Source organism: Bufo gargarizans, unplaced genomic scaffold (assembly GCF_014858855.1).
Source record: "Bufo gargarizans isolate SCDJY-AF-19 unplaced genomic scaffold, ASM1485885v1 original_scaffold_2009_pilon, whole genome shotgun sequence".
Classification (NCBI taxonomy): domain Eukaryota; kingdom Metazoa; phylum Chordata; class Amphibia; order Anura; family Bufonidae; genus Bufo; species Bufo gargarizans.
The window spans coordinates 161,253-181,022 of record NW_025334601.1 but is presented as its reverse complement, the minus strand read 5'-3'; the positions used below and the strand labels follow the sequence as shown (position 1 = coordinate 181,022).

The following is a 19,770-nucleotide window of genomic DNA, read 5'->3' as shown; positions in this document are numbered from 1 at the left end:
AAAGGAGCAGTTAACATTAAATCTGTGAAATTGATAAATGCCATTAACGCTTGTTTGCATTTACCAGGTACTTTGCAGGCCTCTACTTCCTTCCTTCCAGGATCTGTTTGTGAGTCACTGTGTGTGAGTGACGCCTCCAGACGCTCGCAGCTAGTTTCGCTCTCTTTACACTGGGACAGCACAGACTCCTCTCCTTCCTGGTCTTCACCACAATGGGACTGCGAGACTAAATGTACACAAATCATTTAATTGTTATACAATCCTTCTTCCTTATGTCTAATAACTCAGGGTTTACTGTAATATTAATAATAGAATTCTATTCTCGAAGCAGAAAAGTTAGTGTGAACACAGAACTCCACATTTGGACTCCCTTTGAAGCCTCATATAAGTACTCTTTTAGCAGACTAACATCACCTCTAGCTATCAGGATGCATCTTTCCCACTTAACCCAGAACTGGGGGGTCGTCTTCAGCATCTGACTTCATGGATGGAGCTTTCTTGCTCTGTTTCCTCCCAGGCCCATAGCTGCCCGTGACAACACTAAAAGGGCCCTTTACACGGGCTGAGAATCCACCAGATAATCTGCCAGTGTAAGGCCTCATGCACACGACCGTTGTGTGCATCCGTGGCCGTTGTGCCGTTTTCCGTTTTTTTTCACTGACCCATTGACTTTCAATGGGTCCGTGGAAAAATCGGAAAATGCACCGTTTTGCAGCCGAGGCCGTGATCCGTGTATCCTGTCCGTCAAAAAAATATGACCTGTCCTATTTTTTTGACGGACAACGGTTCACGGACCCATTCAAGTCAATGGGTCCGTGAAGTGTGCGCCCACCATCGCCCAGCCCCCCCCACTTCCTCTCTCTATAGTTAAAAATCGTTGGTGGCACAGTGTGCGCCCACCATCGGACCCCCTCTCTCTATAGTAGTAACAACCATTGGTGGCAGTGTGCGGCCTCCCATTCCCCCCCCCCCCCATCATTGGTGGCAGCGGAGTTCCGATCGGAGTCCCAGTTTAATCGCTGGGGCTCCGATCGGTAACCATAGCAACCAGGAAGCTACTGCAGCCCTAGTTGCCATGGTTACTTAGCAATAGTACAACAGTAGAAGATTCATACTTACCTGCTTGCTGCTGCGATGTCTGTGACCGGCCGGGAGCTCCTCCTACTGGTAAGTGACAGTTCTTTAGCAATGCGCCGCACAGACCTTTCACTTACCAGTAGGTGGAGCTCCCGGCCGGTCACAGACATCGCAGCAGCAAGCAGGTAAGTATGAATCTTCTACAATTGTACTATTGCTAAGTAACCATGGCAACCAGGGATGCAGTAGCTTCCTGGTTGCCATGGTTACCGATCGGAGCCCCAGCGATTAAACTGGGACTCCGATCGGAACTCCGCTGCCACCAAGGATGGGGGGGGGGGGGGGAGATGGGAGGCCGCACACTGCCACCAATGTTGTTACTGGTATAGGGGGGGGGGTGGGCGCGATGGTGGGCGCACACTGTGCCACCAACGATTTATTACAATAGAGGGAGGGAGGGGGGGGGGGCGATGTGGGGCGCACACTGTGCCACCAACGATTTATAACAATAGAGGGAGGAAGGGGGGGGCCCGATGGTGGGCGCACACTGTGCCACCAACGATATTCAAACTGGGGAGGGGGGGCGGGGGTCTGCCCCCTGCTGCCTGGCAGCCCTGATCTCTTACAGGGGGATATGATAGTACAATTAACCCCTTCAGGTGCGGCACCTGAGGAGTTAATTGTGCTGATCACGGCCCCCTGTAAGAGATCGGGTGCTGCCAGGCAGCAGGGGGCAGTCATGTACACAGTTTTTCAGTATATTCTAACCTGAAGCATCCCCATCACCATGGGAACGCCTCTGTGTTAGAATATACTGTCGGAAATGAGTTTCACGATGTAGCTCATATCCGACAGTATATTCTAACGTAGAGGCGTTCCCATGGTGATGGGGGCGCTTCAAGTTATGTTCGGGTGTCCGCCTGGCCGTGCGGAGGCAAGCGGATCCGTCCAGACTTATAATGTAAGTCAATGGGGACGGATCCGTTTGAAGATGACACACTATGGCTCAATTTTCAAACGGATCCGTCCCCCATTGACTTTCAATGTAAAGTCTGGACGGATCCGTCTGAGGCTATTTTCACACTTAGAAATGTTTTAACAATATAATGCAGACGGATCCGCTCTGAACGGAGCCACCGTCTGCATTATGAACACAAGTGTGAAAGTAAAGAGACTCCTGACTTTACATTGAAAGTTAATGGGGACGGATCCGTTTGCAATTGCACCATATTGTGTCAACGTCAAACGGATCCGTCCCCATTGATTTGCATTGTAATTCAGGACGGATCCGTTTGGCTCCGCACGGCCAGGCGGACGCCAAAACGACTTTTTTTTCATGTCCGTGGATCCTCCAAAAATCAAGGAAGACCCACGGACGAAAAAACGGTCACGGATCACGGACCCCGTTTTTGCGGACCGTGAAAAAAAACTGTCGTGTGCATGAGGCCTAAAGGTGCCGACGAGTAGCTGATGAATGAGCAAAACGCTCGTTCATCAGGTAATATGATCGCTTGTGCGGACACCTAAATTGTCGTTTGCTGGAAGCAGATGGTAAAGTGTAAATAGCCTCTGCTGCCGGCACACAATGAGTCTGTATGGGGACGAGTGATGGCATTAACGATCACTTCTCCCCATGCTGTGAATGAGAGAACACTGCATGCACTGACAAGCAGGCTCGTTCCTTCCTGAAAATTGACTGTTGAATTGGCCAGTGTAAAGAGAGCTTAAGTTATGTTAGAAGATTTGACAGCGTGATCAGTAAGACTGGAAGTGATGTCATTTGACAGATGCAGACAGGAGGACGTTATTTGGAGTAAAAGTACACAACATGAATCTTTTACATAAGTCACATATCTTGTCACTGAACTTAGGCTTTAACCACTTCCAGCTGAATCATTTTGACCAAATGTTGGAGCCCCATTTTAAAAATGTTATTTACATTTTATGGGGTAATATCTTTGGAATGCTTTTACTGTATTTATCTATGTCATTCTGAGATTGGTTTTTCGTGATATATTTATTTTAAGTTTGTGGTACATTTTGGCTAATATATTTTTGGGGAATTTATCATGCCCTGCACTCCAGAATTCCAGCTTAAAACAGTCACAAAATATTTGCGTAAATATGTGTGATTTTTTTGTGTGAAACTTTTAGACCACTCAGCCCAGTTTTGAAAAGAATGTGAAAGTGGATGTGGTTAGTTATGTTAGACCAGCTTCACATTTGTTCGGTGATACAGCTCAGTTCCCCTCCAGCGTGGTACAAAAAACGCCATACAGGAACTGAAGCTAGATAGCGCCAGACAGGAAAACACTGCATGCTGTCCGGCTCTATTAGTATATGGATGGTGGACTTGTGTATTGAAGTGCAGTGTGCATATCAGTTGAGTCCGGCTCCCGGCCTAAAACAACTGGCTGGGCAAAACTGTTATATGTAAAGTGGGCCATAATGAGTTTTCACTCCAGATTTATCACTGGGACTTTTCGCAAAAAAAAAGTCACAAACTTTTGTGGGGGGGGGGGTTGAAAACTGGAGTAGACTTTCTGGATAAAAGTGTTAGGCTTAGGCTACTTTCACACTAGCGTTCACATTCCGTTTGAAGGAGCTCACGAGCGGACCCGAACGCCTCCGTCCAGCCCTGATGCAGTCTGAATGGATGCGGATCCGCTCAGACTGCATCAGTCTGGCGGCGTTCAGCCTCCGCTCCGCTCGCCTCCGCACGGACAGGCGGACAGCTGAACGCTGCTTGCAGCGTTCAGCTGTCCGCCTGGCCGTGCGGAGGCGAGCGGATCCGTTCAGACTTACAATGTAAGTCAATGGGAACGGATCCGCTTGAAGATGTCACCATATGGCTCAATCTTCAAGCGGATCCGTCCCCCATTGACTTTACATTGAAAGTCTAAACGGATCCGCTCAGGCTACTTTCACACTTAGAATTTTTTCTAAGTTATTAATGCAGACGGATCCGTACTGAACGGAGCCTCCGTCTGCATTAATATGATCGGATCCGTTCAGAACGGATCCGATCAAGCGCTAGTGTGAAAGTAGCAAGATACACCAAATTAAACAAACAACATATACTACCTGAAAAATTTAGTTAAAAAATACTTCAACACAGGCTCAAACAAAACTAACTTCAAATATTACCCTGATTTCCCCCTTTGTTTTTATTTCTAAAAAATTAAATTTTCCAAATTAGAATTTCTCTGCTTTTAAGAAAATGTATTTTATGCACTTATATAGCACTGCTGTATTCCACAGCACTGTACAGACATTAGCATCAAGCTGTCCCCAATTGGGCTCACAATCTAAAGTCCCTAGTTTCAGTATGTCTTTGGAGTGTGGGAGGAAACCCATGCAAACACGTGGAGAACATGAAAACTCCATGCAGATGTTTTCCTTGGTCAGATTCGAACCTATTACTCTGGTTCTGCTGTTGCACCTTGTGGATTTTAGGACAGCATTTTTATAGGATATTTTGCAAGAACCATTTCGGGTTTGCAGAGCCTTGGAGGTTCCAAAACATTGAAACACCCCAACATACCTCTTTTGGAAACTCTGCTCCTAAAGGAATTCATTTAGGGGTATAGTGGGCATATTGACCCCTTAGAGTTTAATAGAATGTATTAGAAGTTGGCCATGTGGCATGTTTCCAACAGTATGACGTTTTTAAAAAAATTTATTTTCACAAAGGTTAGCAGAAAAAGCATCCAACAAATTGCTATTTGGGCAAAATGCAGGGGTCAGAAGGGAAGGTGCACAATTTGACTTCTGAAGCACATGTTTTACTGGAATGGGCTTGGGCACCAGGTTGCATTTGCATAGACTCTGCTGTACAAGAAATAACTCAATTTTGGTAACTACATTCCACGGGTTTTCATCCCACAGGTGTTTCATGTACTTTAACACTGGATCATGAAAATGAAAAAAATAAAAGCAGGCTGGTTTAAGAGCTGCATTTATACAAGCAGGGTGTTGAACAGGGTGTTAAATAGGTGAGTAAGGCTACTTTCTAGGGCTGCAGCTAACGGTTATTTGAATAATCGATTAGTTGTCGATAATTTAATCGATTAATCGGGGAAAAAACACCAAAATTACAAAACAAAGAGGTTTATATGATTTTACTTGAAAAATTATGTTCAAAGGCCATATTAAAACAAATTGTGGATGGCACTATTATGGGGGATCTGTGTATGGCGCTGTTATGGGGAGATCTGTGAATGGCGCAGTTATGAGGGGATCTGTGGATGGCGCTGTTATGGGGGGGATCTGTGGATGGCGCTGTTATGGGGGGATCTGTGGATGGTGCTGTTATGGGGGGATCTGTGGATGGTGCTGTTATGGAGGGGTTCTGTGGGTGGCACTGTTATGGAGAGGGGGATCTGTGCGTGGCACTGTTATAGAGAGGGGGATCTGTGCGTGGCACTGTTATAGAGAGGGGGATCTGTGGGTGGCACTGTTATGGAGAGGGGTATCTGTGCACTGTTATGGGGAGGGGTATCTGTGCACTGTTATGGGGAGGGGGATCTGTGCACTGTTATGGGGAGGGGGATCTGTGCACTGTTATGGGGAGGGGGATCTGTGCACTGTTATGGGCATAACAGTTCACAGATCCCTTTCCCCATAACAGTGCACAGATCCCTTTCCCCATAGCAGTGCCATAGACAGATCCCCCTCCCCATAGCAGTGCCATAGACAGATCCCCCTCCCCATAGCAGTGCCATAGACAGAGCCCCCTCCCCATAGCAGTGCCATAGACAGATCCCCCTCCCCATAGCAGTGCCATAGACAGATCCCCCTCCCCATAACAGCCCCGGCCCCGCTGCTCACAGCAGACTAATCACTGCATCTTTTTTTTTTTACCTTACAATGACGCTCCAGTAAGGCTGCTTTCACACTAGCGTTCGGGTGTCCGCTCGTGAGCTCCGTTTGAAGGGGCTCACGAGCGGACCCGAACGCAGCCGTCCAGCCCTGATGCAGTCTGAATGGAGCGGATCCGCTCAGACTGCATCAGTCTGGCGGCGTTCAGCCTCCACTCCGCTCGCCTCCGCACGGACAGACGGACAGCTGAACGCTGCTTGCAGTGTTCGGGTGTCCGCCTGGCCGTGCGGATCCGTCCAGACTTACAATGTAAGTCAATGGGGACGGATCCGTTTGAAGATGCCACAATATGGCTCAATCTTCAAGCGGATCCGTCCCCCATTGACTTTACATTGAAAGTCTGGACGGATCCGTCCGAGGCTATTTTCACACTTAGCTTTTTTTTGCCATTTTAATGCAGACGGATCCGTTCTGAACGGAGCCACCGTCTGCATTAATATGAGCGGATCCGTTCAGAACGGATCCGCCCGAACGCTAGTGTGAAAGTAGCCTAACAGGCACTGGCAGAGCGGACGGCGGCGTAACGTCACTCACTCACGTGACGCACCTGCTCCGCCCACTTTATGAATGAAGGAGGCGGAGCAGGCGCGTCACATGAGTGAGTGACGTTACGCCGCCGTCCGCTCTGCCTGTTACTGGAGCGTCATTGTAAGGTAAAATAAAGATGCAGTGACTTAAAGTAAACCGCCCGCATAGCAACGAATCGGACGATTATTCGATAACTGGATTTGTCGGCAACTAATCCAGTTATCGATTATTATCGATTATATCGATTAATCGTTGCAGCCCTATTCTTATCAATGAACTATATTTTATTTTTTCTCTTTTCTTGCGTAATCCCCATTTAGTATGTGTTCCATTATTGGGAGACTCAATTATTAGGGGTACAGATAGGGCGATCTGTCACAAAGACCGTGATTGCAGAACTGTGTGTTGTCTTCCTGGCACCCGAGTTCCACACATCACGGATCAGGTTGACAGATTACTGGGAGGGGCTGGAGAAGATCCAGCGGTCATGGTCAATAACGACCTTAAAAACGATTTTAGGGATATAGGTCAAAAGCTTAGGGCAAGGACCTCAAAGGTAGTATTTTCTGAAATACTACCTGTACCACGAGCCACACAAGAAAGGCAGCGGTATAAGAGAGAGGTTAACAAGTAGCTCAAGAACTGGTGTAGGAAGGAGGGGTTTGGGTTCCTGGAGAACTGGGCCGACTTCTCTGTCGGCTACAGGCTATATCATAGGGATGGGCTGCACCTCAATGGGGAAGGGGCAGCTGTGTTGGGGGAGGAGATGGCTAGAAAGTTGGAGGAGTGTTTAAACTAGGGACTGGGAGGGAAGGTAATTACGTTATAGGATGGGAAGTGCAGATAGAGACCGGGGGCAAGGTAATGGGACTGGGGGAGGAACTAGAACAGCTCAGAAGAAAAAGTGAGCCACCAATGAGGAGAGAGGGGCGGAGGAGGGGCGGGCGCACTGAGCCACCAATGATAGGACTATTCCCATTTCCCACACAGAGCGGCGCCCAGCGATGTCTCAGCACTCACCATTAGTCCTGGGCGCCGCTCCGTTCGCCCGCAGTGCCCCATTACTGTCTCCTCTCCTGCTCCACATGCTGCTGATTACTATCGGAGCGATGGGAGGAGACATCAGCTTCACTAGTGGGCGTTCCTTCTCCCTGCGCTGCGATTGGACAGCGCTACAGCCAGGAAGAAGGAACGCTCACTAGTGAAGCTGATGTCTCCTCCCATCGCTCCGATAGTAATCAGCAGCATGTGGAACAGGAGAGGAGACAGTAATGGAGCACTGCAGGCGAACAGAGCGGCGCCCAGGACTAATGGTGAGTGCTGAGACATCGCTGGGCGCCGCTCTGTGTGGCCTGATAGTGAAAGTCAGTCTTTAACACAATAAAGGAGGCGGGTGCCGGCAGCAGAATCGCATTGCCAGCACCCTGCCGCTGACAGGGAGCTGCGATCAGAGGCAGTTAACCCCTTAGGTGCCGCACCTGATGGGTTAACTGCTGATCTGCCAGTACCAGCCTCCTGTATAAAGGGGTAATTTATCATTGGTGGTGCAGTGTGCCGCCCCCCCCCCCCTCAACCCCCCATCCCATTAAAATCATTGATGGCACAGTGCGCCAGCCCCTCTCAACCCCCCCAGTATTTAAATCATTGGTGGCAGTGGCCACAGGGACCTCTCCCCTCCCCCTCATTGGTGGTGCAGTGGCAGCTTCTTATCGGAGCCCCAGCTGTGTAAGCCTGGGGCTCCGATCAGTTACCATGGCAGCCAGGACGCTACAGAAGCCCTGGTTGCCATGGTAACATCCCTGATGCTGTGTGCACAAGGCACAGAGCAGCAGGGACAGTGTGAAGTCCTATTCACCCTGATAGAGCTGAATAGGACAAGGGATGAAAGATCCCAGGTTCTCGCCCCTAAGGCTACTTTCACACTTGCGTTCAGAGCGGATCCGTCTGAGACGGATCCGCTCATATAATGCAGACGGTGGATCCGTTCAGAACGGATCCGTCTGCATTATATTGTAAAAAAAATTATTATATTTTTTTTTTGATGCTGCCCACATAAACTTAAATTTTTGTTTTTTTTGGCCCATGTTAGCCTTTGAGTTTGACATGCTTGATGTACAGGGTTACAGTCTGTTTAGTAAGGATTGCCAAAACCAGAGAGGAGGGGGGGGGGGTCTGCCTTTATGTAAAGTCCTGTCTAAAGCCCACAGTCAGAGAAGATATAAGTGAGGGACATGAACATGTGGAGTCACTGTGGGTAGAAATAAATGGAGGCAAAAACAATAATAAATTACTAATAGGAGTTTATTATAAACCACCTAATATACCAGAGTCCACAGAAAATCTTTTACTAAACGAGGCAGACGAGGCGGCAAATCATAATTAGGTGGTTATTATGGGGGACTTCAACTACCCAGATATAGACTGGGAAACTGAAACTTGTATATCTCATAAAGGAAACAGGTTCTTGGCAATAACTAAAGACAATTACCTCTCCCAACTGGTTCAGGACCCAACTAAAGGGATGGCCATACTGGACTTAGTATTAACCAATAGACCTGACAGAACAACAGATGTGCAGGTTGGAGGACACCTGGAAAATAGTGACCATAAAGTAATAACCTTCCAATTATCATTCAAAAAAGTGTTTCTTCAGGGAGGAACAAAAATACCAAACTTCAAAAAAGCTAAATTTAGCCTAACTAACTTGGACAAAGTCCTTAAAAATAGAAAATACAGCCACAAAATGGGGGGTGGGCAGGGTGTTTGCGTCCCACCATCAGTTCCATGACTTCAGCGTCTGTTCCCCTGGTTTGAACTTCTACGGAAGAGGGGTACTTTGCACAAAATGTGCCCGAGCTTATGGAAGTGTTTTCGGGTAAAAAAGTCAGACTTTGCCCCTCTGCCATTTCGGAAGTGAAGGTGGCACAGACTAGCTGGAGGTCTCCCCTTGAAGCACAAGTCCCCCCTCTACTAGCCCTGCGAGTCTGGGCCTCCTAGCTCCATAGGAAGTGGCTGTGTGGTACTTCCATGTAGGAGGGGGACTTTGCACAAAATGTGTCCGAGCTTATGGAAGTGTAATCGGGTAAGGTAGTCTGACTTTGTCCCCGGTAAAACTTCCACGAGTGGTGCAGTTTTGAGAAAGAGAACCGCTATGAGAACGAATCTGGATTTTTTATCCGACCAGCAGTTCCAGAGCCTGGGCATGCCGGCGCACCACCCCTGGGTCACAGGGGTGGCGTTGCACGCGAGGGGGGCCCCCTTTCCAACACCTCCCGGAAGAAGGTAGAGAGACCCTGGGGGGTGGGCAGGGTGTTTGCGTCCCACCATCAGTTCCATGACTTCAGCGTCTGTTCCCCTGGTTTGAACTTCCACGGAAGAGGGGTACTTTGCACAAAATGTGCCCGCGCTTATGGAAGTGTAATCGGGTAAAACAGTCAGACTTTGACCCTCTGCCATTTCGGAAGTGAAGGTGGCACAGACAAGCTGGAGGTCTCCCCTTGAAGCACAAGTCCCCCTCTACTAGCCCTGCGAGTTATGGGAATAAAAGTTTAAGGAACAAAAAAAAACTAATGTGGATAAATAGAACGGTAAAGAAATAAATAAATGAATGAAAAAAGAAAGCATTTAAATGACTAAAATAGAAGGGTAGCAAGGAAGCACTGAAAAACTATAAGGATAAAAATAGAATATGAAAAAAACAAATAAAAGCAGCCAAACTAGAGACCGAGAGATTAATTGCAAAAGAGAGTAAAACTAACCCTAAAATATTTTTCAATTATATAAATGGTAAAAAGTATAAATCTGAAGATGTCGGCCCTATACAAAGTAATGAGGGGGGAGTTGCAGAGAGCGATGAGGAGAAAGCAAAGCTACTAAATATTTTTTTCTCCACTGTATTTACTGAGGAAAATAAACTGTCAGATAAAATGCAGAATGTAAAAGTTAATTACCCATTAAAAGTGCCCTGTCTGACCCAGGAAGAAGTACAGCGGCGTCTTAAAAAGATTAAAATAGACAAATCGCCAGGACCAGATGGCATACAGCCCCGTATACTAACAGAATTAAGTAATATCATAGCAAAACCCTTATTTCTGATATTTAAGGACTCTATACTGACAGGGAGTGTTCCACAGGATTGGCGCATTGCAAATGTAGTGCCAATATTCAAAAAGGGTCCAAAAACAGAGCCCGAAAACTATAGGCCGGTAAGTTTAACATCTGTCGTGGGTAAACTGTTTGAAGGTTTTCTAAGAGATGCTATTTTGGAGTACCTCATTGAAAATAAGCAAATAATGCCATAGCAACATGGCTTCATGAGGGATTGGTCATGTCAAACTAGTTTAATCAGTTTCTATGAGGAGGTAAGTTCTAGACTTGACAGCGGCAAATCAATGAATGTCATATATCTGGACTTCTCCGAAGCATTTGACACTGTACCACATAAAAGGTTAGTATATAAAATGAGAATGCTTGGACTGGGAGAAAATGTCTGTATGTGGGTAAGTAACTGGCTTAGTGACAGAAAACAGAGGGTGGTTATTAACAGTACACAGTCAGATTGGGTGACTGTCACTAGTGGAGTACCTCAGGGGTCAGTACTGGGCCCTATCCTCTTCAATATATTTATTTATGATCTTGTAGAAGGCTTGCACAGTAAAATATACATTTTTGCAGATGACACTAAACTGTGTAAAGTAATTGACACGGAAGAGGACAGTATACTGCTACAGATGGATCTGGATAGATTGGAGGCTTGGGCAGAGAAGTGGCAGATGAGGTTTAACACTGACAAATGTAAGGTTATGCACATGGGAAGGAATAATGCAAGTCACCCGTACATACTAAATGGTAAAACACTGGGTAACACTAACATGGAAAAGGACCTAGGAATTTTAGTGAACAGCAAACAGGCTACTTTTACACTCGCGTTTTGTGCGGATTCATCCAGATAACACAACCGTCTGCATCTGTTCAGAACGGATCCATTTGTATTATCTTTAACATAGCCTAGACGGATCCGTCTTGAACACCACTGAAAGTCAATGGAGGACGGATCCGTTTCCTATTGTGCCAGATTGTGTCAGTGAAAATGGATCCGTCCCCTCTGACTTAAATTGTGTGCCAGAAAAGATCCGTTTGGCTCAGTTTCATCAGACAGACACCAAAACGCTGCAAACAGCGTTTTGCGGAATGGAGACTAAACTGATGCATTCATTTTCCATTCAGAATGCATTAGAATGCAAACTGATCCGTTTTGGACCGTTTGTGAGAGCCCTGAACGGATCTAACAAACGGAAAGCCAAAACGCGAGTGTAAAAGTAGACTAAGCTGTAAAAACCAGTGTCAGGCAGCTACTGCCAAGGCCAATAAGATAATGGGTTGCATCAAAAGGGGCATAGATGCCCGTGATGAGAACATAGTCCTACCACTTTAAAAATCACTAGTCAGACCACACATGGAGTACTGTGCACAGTTCTGGGCTCCTGTGAACAAGACAGACATAGCAGAGCTGGAGAGGGTCCAGAGGAGGGCAACTAAAGTAATAACTGGAATGGGGCAACTACAGTACCCTGAAAGATTATCAACATTAGGGTTATTCACTTTAGAAAAAAGACGACTGAGGAGAGATCTAATTACTATGTTTAAATATATCAGGGGCCAGTACAGAGATCTCTCCCATCAGCTATTTATCCCCAGGACTGTGACTGTGACAAGGAGAGATCCTCTGCAACTGGAGGAAAGAAGGTTTGTACACAAACATAGAAGAGGATTCTTTACGGTAAGAGCAGTGAGACTTCTCTGCTTGAGGAGGTGGTGATGGTGAGTACAATAAAAGAATTCAAGAGGGGCTTGGATGAATTTCTGGAGTGTAATAATATTACAGGCTATAGCTACTAGAGAGGGGTTGTTGATGCAGGGAGTTATTCTGATTGCCTTATTGGAGTCGGGAAGGAATTTTTTCCCCACTTAAAGGGAGTCTATCACCTAAAATGACCATTATACACCCCAAACATGATGATATCCATTACATTCCCCATTTTATAATCTTACCTTTCATATTGCTGTCCGTCGCCTATTCGCTCTTAAAAACACTTTTATTCCATATGCTAATCGGGTTCTGAAGGTGCCCAGGGGCGGCGTTTATGCGGCCGGTGCCCAGGCTCCACGGCGCTGTTCAAATCAAACCCCTCCCCTTTCACCCCTCTGGCCCGCCCTCGGTTCTTCAGATACCATCCTCCAGTCAATGACAAATCCGGCGCCTGCGCACTCCATTACTCACTAGGGCAGAGGCAGCAGAGCGTTTAATGCGCATGCGCCGGCCCGTACATCCCGATATTTTGGCAGTTTACTTCCGCCGGCTAGATCGGGATGTACGGGCCGGCGCATGCGCATTAAACGCTCTGCTGCCTCTGCCCTAGTGAGTAATGGAGTGCGCAGGCGCCGGATTGGTCATTGACTGGAGGATGGTATCTGAAGAACCGAGGGCGGGCCAGAGGGGTGAAAGGGGAGGGGTTTGATTTGAACAGCGCCGTGGAGCCTGGGCACCGGCCGCATAAACGCCGCCCCTGGGCACCTTCAGAACCCGATTAGCATATGGAATAAAAGTGTTTTTAAGAGCGAATAGGCGACGGACAGCAATATGAAAGGTAAGATTATAAAATGGGGAATGTAATGGATATCATCATGTTTGGGGTGTATAATGGTCATTTTAGGTGATAGACTCCCTTTAAGTGGGGAAAATTGGCTTGTACTTCACAGTTTTTTTTTTTTGCCTTCCTATGGATCAACTTGCAGAATAACAGGCCAAACTGGATGGACAAATGTCTTTTTTCGGCCTTATATACTATGTTACTATGCAAGTCGGTTACGACGACAAACTGCTGGTAGGTCCAGACCCCAATGAGGACGACGAACATGCAGATGAGCTTCCCTGAGATGGTTTCTGACAGTTTGTGCAGAAATTCTTTGGTTATGCAAACCGATTGTTGCTGCAGCTGTCCAGGTGGCTGGTCTCAGACTATCATGGAGGTGAACATGCTGGATGTGGAGGTCCTGGGCTGGTGTGGTTACACGTGGTCTGCAGTTGTGAGGCCGGTTGGATGTACTGCCAAATTCTCTGAAATGCCTTTGGAGACGGCTTATGGTACAGAAATTAACATTTATATCACGGGCAACAGCTCTCAAACGTTGCGACATCTGGGGCATTGTGCTGTGTGATCAAACTGCACATTTCAGAGTGGACTTTTATTGTGGGCAGTCTAAGGCACACCTGTGCAATATTCATGCTGTCTAATCAGCACCTTGATATGCCACACCTGTGAGGTGGGATGGATTATCTCGGCAAAGGAGAAGTGCTCACTAATACAGATTTAGACAGATTTGTGAACAATATTTAAGAGTAATGGGTCTTTTGTGTATGTAGAAAATGTTTCAGATCATTGAGTTCAGCTCATGCAAAATGTGAGCAAAACCGAAAGTGTTGCGTTTATATTTTTCTTCAATGTATATATACACACACACAATCCACAACTACAAACCGGATTCCCAAAAAGTTGGGACACTATACAAATCGTGAATAAAAACTGAATGCAATGATGTGGAGATGGCAAATGTCAATATTTTATTTGTAATAGAACGTAGATAACAGATCAAACGTTTAATCCGAGTAAATGTATAATTTTAAAGGAAAATACGTTGATTCAAAATTTCACGGTGTCAACAAATCCCACAAAAGTTGGGACAAGTAGCAATAAGAGGCTGGAAAAAGTAAATTTGAGCATAACGAAGAGCTGGAAGACCAATTAACACTAATTAGGTCAATTGGCAACATGATTGGGTATAAAAAGAGCTTCTCAGAGTGGCAGTGTCTCTCAGAAGCCAAGATGGGTAGAGGATCACCAATTCCCGCAATGTTGCGCAGAAAGATAGTGGAGCAATATCAGAAAGGTGTTACCCAGCGAAAAATTGCAAAGACTTTGCATCTATCATCATCAACTGTGCATAACCTCATCCGAAGATTCAGAGAATCTGGAACAATCTCTGTGCTTAATTGTCAAGGCCGTAAAACCATGGATGCCTGTGATCTCCGGGCCCTTAAACGACACTGCACCACAAACAGGAATGCTACTGTAAAGGAAATCACAGAATGGGCTCAGGAATACTTCCAGAAACCATTGTCAGTGAACACAATCCACCGTGCCATCCGCTGTTGCCAGCTGAAACTCTACAGTGCAAAGAAGAAGCCATTTCTAAGCAAGATCCACAAGCTCAGGCGTTTTCACTGGGCCAGGGATCATTTAAAATGAAGTGTGGCAAAATGGAAGACTGTTCTGTGGTCAGACGAGTCACGATTCGAAGTTCTTTTTGTAAATCTGGGACGCCATGTCATCCGGACCAAAGAGGACAAGGACAACCCAAGTTGTTATCAATGCTCAGTTCAGAAGCCTGCATCTCTGATGGTATGGGGTTGCATGAGTGCGTGTGGCATGGGCAGCTTGCATGTCTGGAAAGGCACCATCAATGCAGAAAAATATATTCAGGTTCTAGAACAACATATGCTCCCATCCAGACGTCATCTCTTTCAGGGAAGACCCTGCATTTTTCAACAAGATAATGCCAGACCACATTCTGCATCAATCACAACATCATGGCTGCGTAGGAGAAGGATCCGTGTACTGAAATGGCCAGTCTGCAGTCCAGATCTTTCACCTATAGAGAACATTTGGCGCATCATAAAGAGGAAGGTGCAACAAAGAAGGCCCAAGACGATTGAACAGTTAGAGGCCTGTATTAGACAAGAATGGGAGAGCATTCCTATTTCTAAACTTGAGAAACTGGTCTCCTCGGTCCCCAGACGTCTGTTGAGTGTTGTAAGAAGAAGGGGAGATGCCACACAGTGGTGAAAATGGCCTTGTCCCAACTTTTTTGGGATTTGTTGACACCATGAAATTCTGATTCAACATATTTTTCCCTTTAAAATGGTACATTTTCTCAGTTAAAACTTTTGTTCCGTGATTTATGTTCTATTCTGAATTAAATATTAGAAGTTGGCACCTCCACATCATTGCATTCAGTATTTATTCACGATTTGTATAGTGTCCCAACTTTTTTGGAATCCGGTTTGTACCTCTAGCAAAAGATTTCTATACTGCAGGAATAAACCTAATAATAACACGCTCCCCGCACCGTTCACACCAGCGCGCCGATCAATCAGGACACGGCGCTCCACATGTCGCCTTCACCGCCAACACGTGCGGCCCGGCAAGCAGGTCGGAGCGCCACCATTTCTGTTCGGCAGTCCCAGCCGCCATTTCTGTTTGCCAGTCACAGCACTATCAGCCATATAGAGAGGAGCACCTGTCAGCAGTTTGACCTACCAGTTGCTACCAGCAGTCTCAGCACCAGCAGTCAGTGCCACTCAGCCACCAGTCACAGTGTCAGCCACCAGTCAGTGCCAGCCATCTCAACCATCAGTCAGTGCCACCAGTCTCAGCTACAGCAAGCACTCAGTGCCAGCAGTCACAGCCAGCACTCAGTGCCAGCAGGCTCAGCCACAGCCAGCACTCTCAGCCGCAGCCAGCAGTCTAAGCCACAAGTCAATGCCAGCAGTCTCAGCCACAGCCGCCAGTCTCAGCCACCAGTCAGTGCCAGCATTCTCAGCCACAAGCTGCAGCCAGCAGTCAGTGCCAGCAGTCTCAGCCACCGCCAGCAGCCTTGGCCACCAGCCGCAGCCAGCAATCTCAGCTACCAGCCACCAGTCTCAGCCACCAGTGTCGGCCACAGCCGCCAGTCTCGGCCACCAGCCACAGCCATCAGTCAGTGTGGTCAAGTTCCCTTGCCATTTAATATAGACTGTTCCTACTAATGTTTATGCACTACTGTTCTAGCGCCCGTTATTGCAACGGGCTTAATGTCTAGTATGTATAATAATGCAATACTTGTGTGCTACCTTGAACGGAGTAAGCACTGCTGAGGAAATGATTTATTGTCTTGTAAAATACAGTCATATTAGGCATTGTATGTATTTATCAGGACATGCTTTGGTAGGCTTTTATAATAGCCCTGCATGTCAAAGATGATTTGCAGCACTAAATAAGCCATTAAAATGTAGAAAGCTACCACATTTTAGATACTCTGAAGTTGTTCCCACAGCAGAATAGTTTCCAAGATGTAATTTCCATAGCAGAAATACAATGCTGAACTTCAGATTTCTGGCTGTGCCTTTGCTGGGGATCCACAAGAGGATTACTCCCACTCTCGTTCAATGGGACTAATCTTCACGTTTTGCCTCCGAAATAAATGATATTCTCAAGCATGGACTGTATGCTGATTTCATGCACATTCTCTATATTTAATACTCCCTCTATGTTACTCATCACTCAAGAAACAATACATTTAGGATCCTTTTACATGTGAAGATAAATTTGTAAAAAAATAAATAAAATAATCGCCGATCAATCATATAGCAAGTGTTAACTTTAAAAAGCCCTGCATTTATATGTAACAGTAATCATGCTTTTTTCCGGAATTTCAATCACTTTTGAGATATCTTGTCTGTACGCCTTTCCTCTTGTCTCCAATGCTAACAAATGGCCTACGTCTACCCTGGACAATGTCTCAGAACATCTGCTCGATGTAATGAATTGTTTTTTGATTATCGCCCTAAGTAAAAAGGCCCCTACCAGATGTTCAGGGTTATTCCCTATTATTAAACAGGACACGTCTTTTGTAACAAGATAATCATGAGTAACGTCCTGAAGCTCTCAATAGAAGGGCTGAGCCTGTATCTTACCTGTGTTGGAATTCATTGTGCCTCCATGAAAATTCAGTCCTCCATAACTATTCGTATAGTTGAACGCGGAGTAGCTGTAACCTGCAAGTAACAGTGAGTTCCATGTTCATAATGGTTCTTCTATTGGCTCAGACATTAGTTTTGTTTTTGGCTGATATCGAAAAATCCTAAACACACTGAAATCAAGAATTTGGTCTGTTACCTAATGAGGATTTTTAGTAACTTTCATTTAATAGCCAGAAGATTGGAATGAAGAACGTTGTTATCGGAGTCTGTCACAGATAACATTACAGTTTACATGCATGGTTAAAGGGGTAGTAAGGCTAATTTCACACTGGTGTTTTTCCATCTTGGTGCAGTTTACGGTGTCCGAACTGAACACAGACCCATTTAATTGAATGGCTGCGTTCAAAAATTCAGGACTGCACTTGGACTATATCAGTGTGTGGTCCAATTTACAACTCGTCGTGTTCACACGGACGAGACTCCTGTTGGCTGAAATAAGCCCTATAGTCATATCTATAAAGAGGGCTCTTGTCTCACACGTAAACCATCTTTTATTAGTCACGGCTATCTGTAGTTACAGCTGCATTTACACGCACTGACTGGGCAGCCAGTTATCGGGAAAGAACCATTTCTCCTTGATAACTGCCTGCTCCTCACAGGAGGTGAGAGTTGCTTTTACATGTAGCAATCCCCTCCACTGTATGGTTACGAGTGATGGCTACTACTATCGCTCGTCCTCATGCAGATTCATTGTTTTTGGGGAGTAGTTTGCTGTTTATATAGCATGATCTTCTGCCCAGAAACGATGATTTAGGTGTCCTCATAAACAATGACCACCCAATGTGTTTAAGGCTACTTTCACACTAGCGTTCGATCGGATCCGCTCATATTAATGCAGACAGTGGCTCTGTTCAGAACGGATCCGTCTGCATTAGAACTTAGAAAAATTTTCTAAGTGTGAAAGTAGCCTGAGCGGATCCGTTCAGACTTTACATTGAAAGTCAATGGGGGACGGATCCGCTTGAAGATTGAGCCATATGGTGTCATCTTCAAGCGGATCCGTCCCCATTGACTTACATTGTAAGTCGGAACGGATCCGCTCGCCTCCGCACGGCCAGGCGGACAGCTGAACGCTGCAAGCAGCGTTCAGGTGTCCGCTCACTGAGCGCTGGCAGGCGGATGCATTCTCAGTGGATCCGCCTCCACTGAGAATGCATTAGGGCCAGACGGCTGCGTTCAGGGCCGCTCGTGAGCCCCTTCAAACGGAGCTCACGAGCGGACACCTGAACGCAGGTGTGAAAGTAGCCTTACCTGTTTATCGGGTGATCTGTGGCACCTTTAGGGGGCTTTTTATACCAAACTTTGTGGCTACCTGCCTCTGTGCTGTAGATAGGATTCCCAGCCCCGTAATCGTCAAAATCATAAATCACAGCAGAAGGGTCTTCTGTGATTTATGATTTTGACCTTTAGGGTGCTGCCAGACAGCGCAGTTGAAAACTGTATGTGGTTGAATACAAGCAGTTACTGCATCAACAAACATGCATTTACAGCGCAGTTTTAAAATGTAGTCAGTTTAGCGCATATTTAAAAACTGGTATACTGCATAGGAGAAATCAACTAAATGATTTAATTATGTGTAGCTGACTAAATTCTATGACTGCAGTGTAGATACCGTAAATAGTGAATGAAAAGTGGCACACTCAGATGAGAGCACTGGAATAGCCAAGGTATACAATTTAATAAAACATATAAAAAGATGACAAAATGGCATAAAACCATACATAAAAATAGCCCTATACAAAGGTAGCACCTATATAACCTGTACTGGCTATACACCGCTTGAGGAGCAAGTGATACGTCTCATACACCAGTGTACAGCTTGCTAAAGATATAAACAATGGTATAAATGAGACCTGTATCAGCTCCGCACCATGATGAGTGCACCAGATGGTCAGTCCCGTATACAAATGCGCTGCAATGTGAATAGCCGTTTCACCGTAAAGAGACGTATAGCGATTCGTCTACTCAGACATGTGGCTATCCCAGCAGCATAGAAACATACTCCAAATGTAGTCAAGTTCATACACGTGATAAGTTCATAGTCAATCACTTAATGCAGCTTAGAGATATGCCTCCGTAACAGTGCCCAGTGTATGCACAGCTACAAAACAAACTCCCCACAGGTCTTGCCCTTCTTCACTGCTACTCTGCAGCGCTGGTCCCAGGCGGCCGCACACCAGCGGCATCCCACGTGGTGTGCTAGACCTCAGTGTGGCATCCCACTCTGACCTGATTGCTCGGGAGACCTGATGAAGCTGAAGTGTCGTCACTAGTAAGGGACGGCTTTACCGGATCCAAATGTTACAGACTTTCTTTCTTTGTATGTAGATGTTGTCTCTGCTGGACTAATGAGTCGAACGCTCACTCCTTAAGAAGACCCTGCTCCTGTGAGGAGTTTGTTTTGTAGCTGTGCATACACCTTTTCA

General features: G+C 46.1%; 1 protein-coding gene across 1 annotated transcript in view; it reads right to left on the bottom strand.

Annotated features, from left to right (window-relative positions):
• The window catches only part of NFKB1 (nuclear factor kappa B subunit 1), a 124,695-nt gene that overhangs the window by 16,750 nt on the left and 88,175 nt on the right, over window positions 1–19,770 (bottom strand). Inside the window, exons 13-14 of the mRNA XM_044274701.1 lie at window positions 17,279–17,359; window positions 65–226 (exon numbers count right to left, since the gene is read on the bottom strand). Of these exons, the coding sequence (XP_044130636.1) occupies window positions 65–226; window positions 17,279–17,359 (243 nt within the window). The remainder of the gene's footprint in view (window positions 1–64; window positions 227–17,278; window positions 17,360–19,770) is intronic.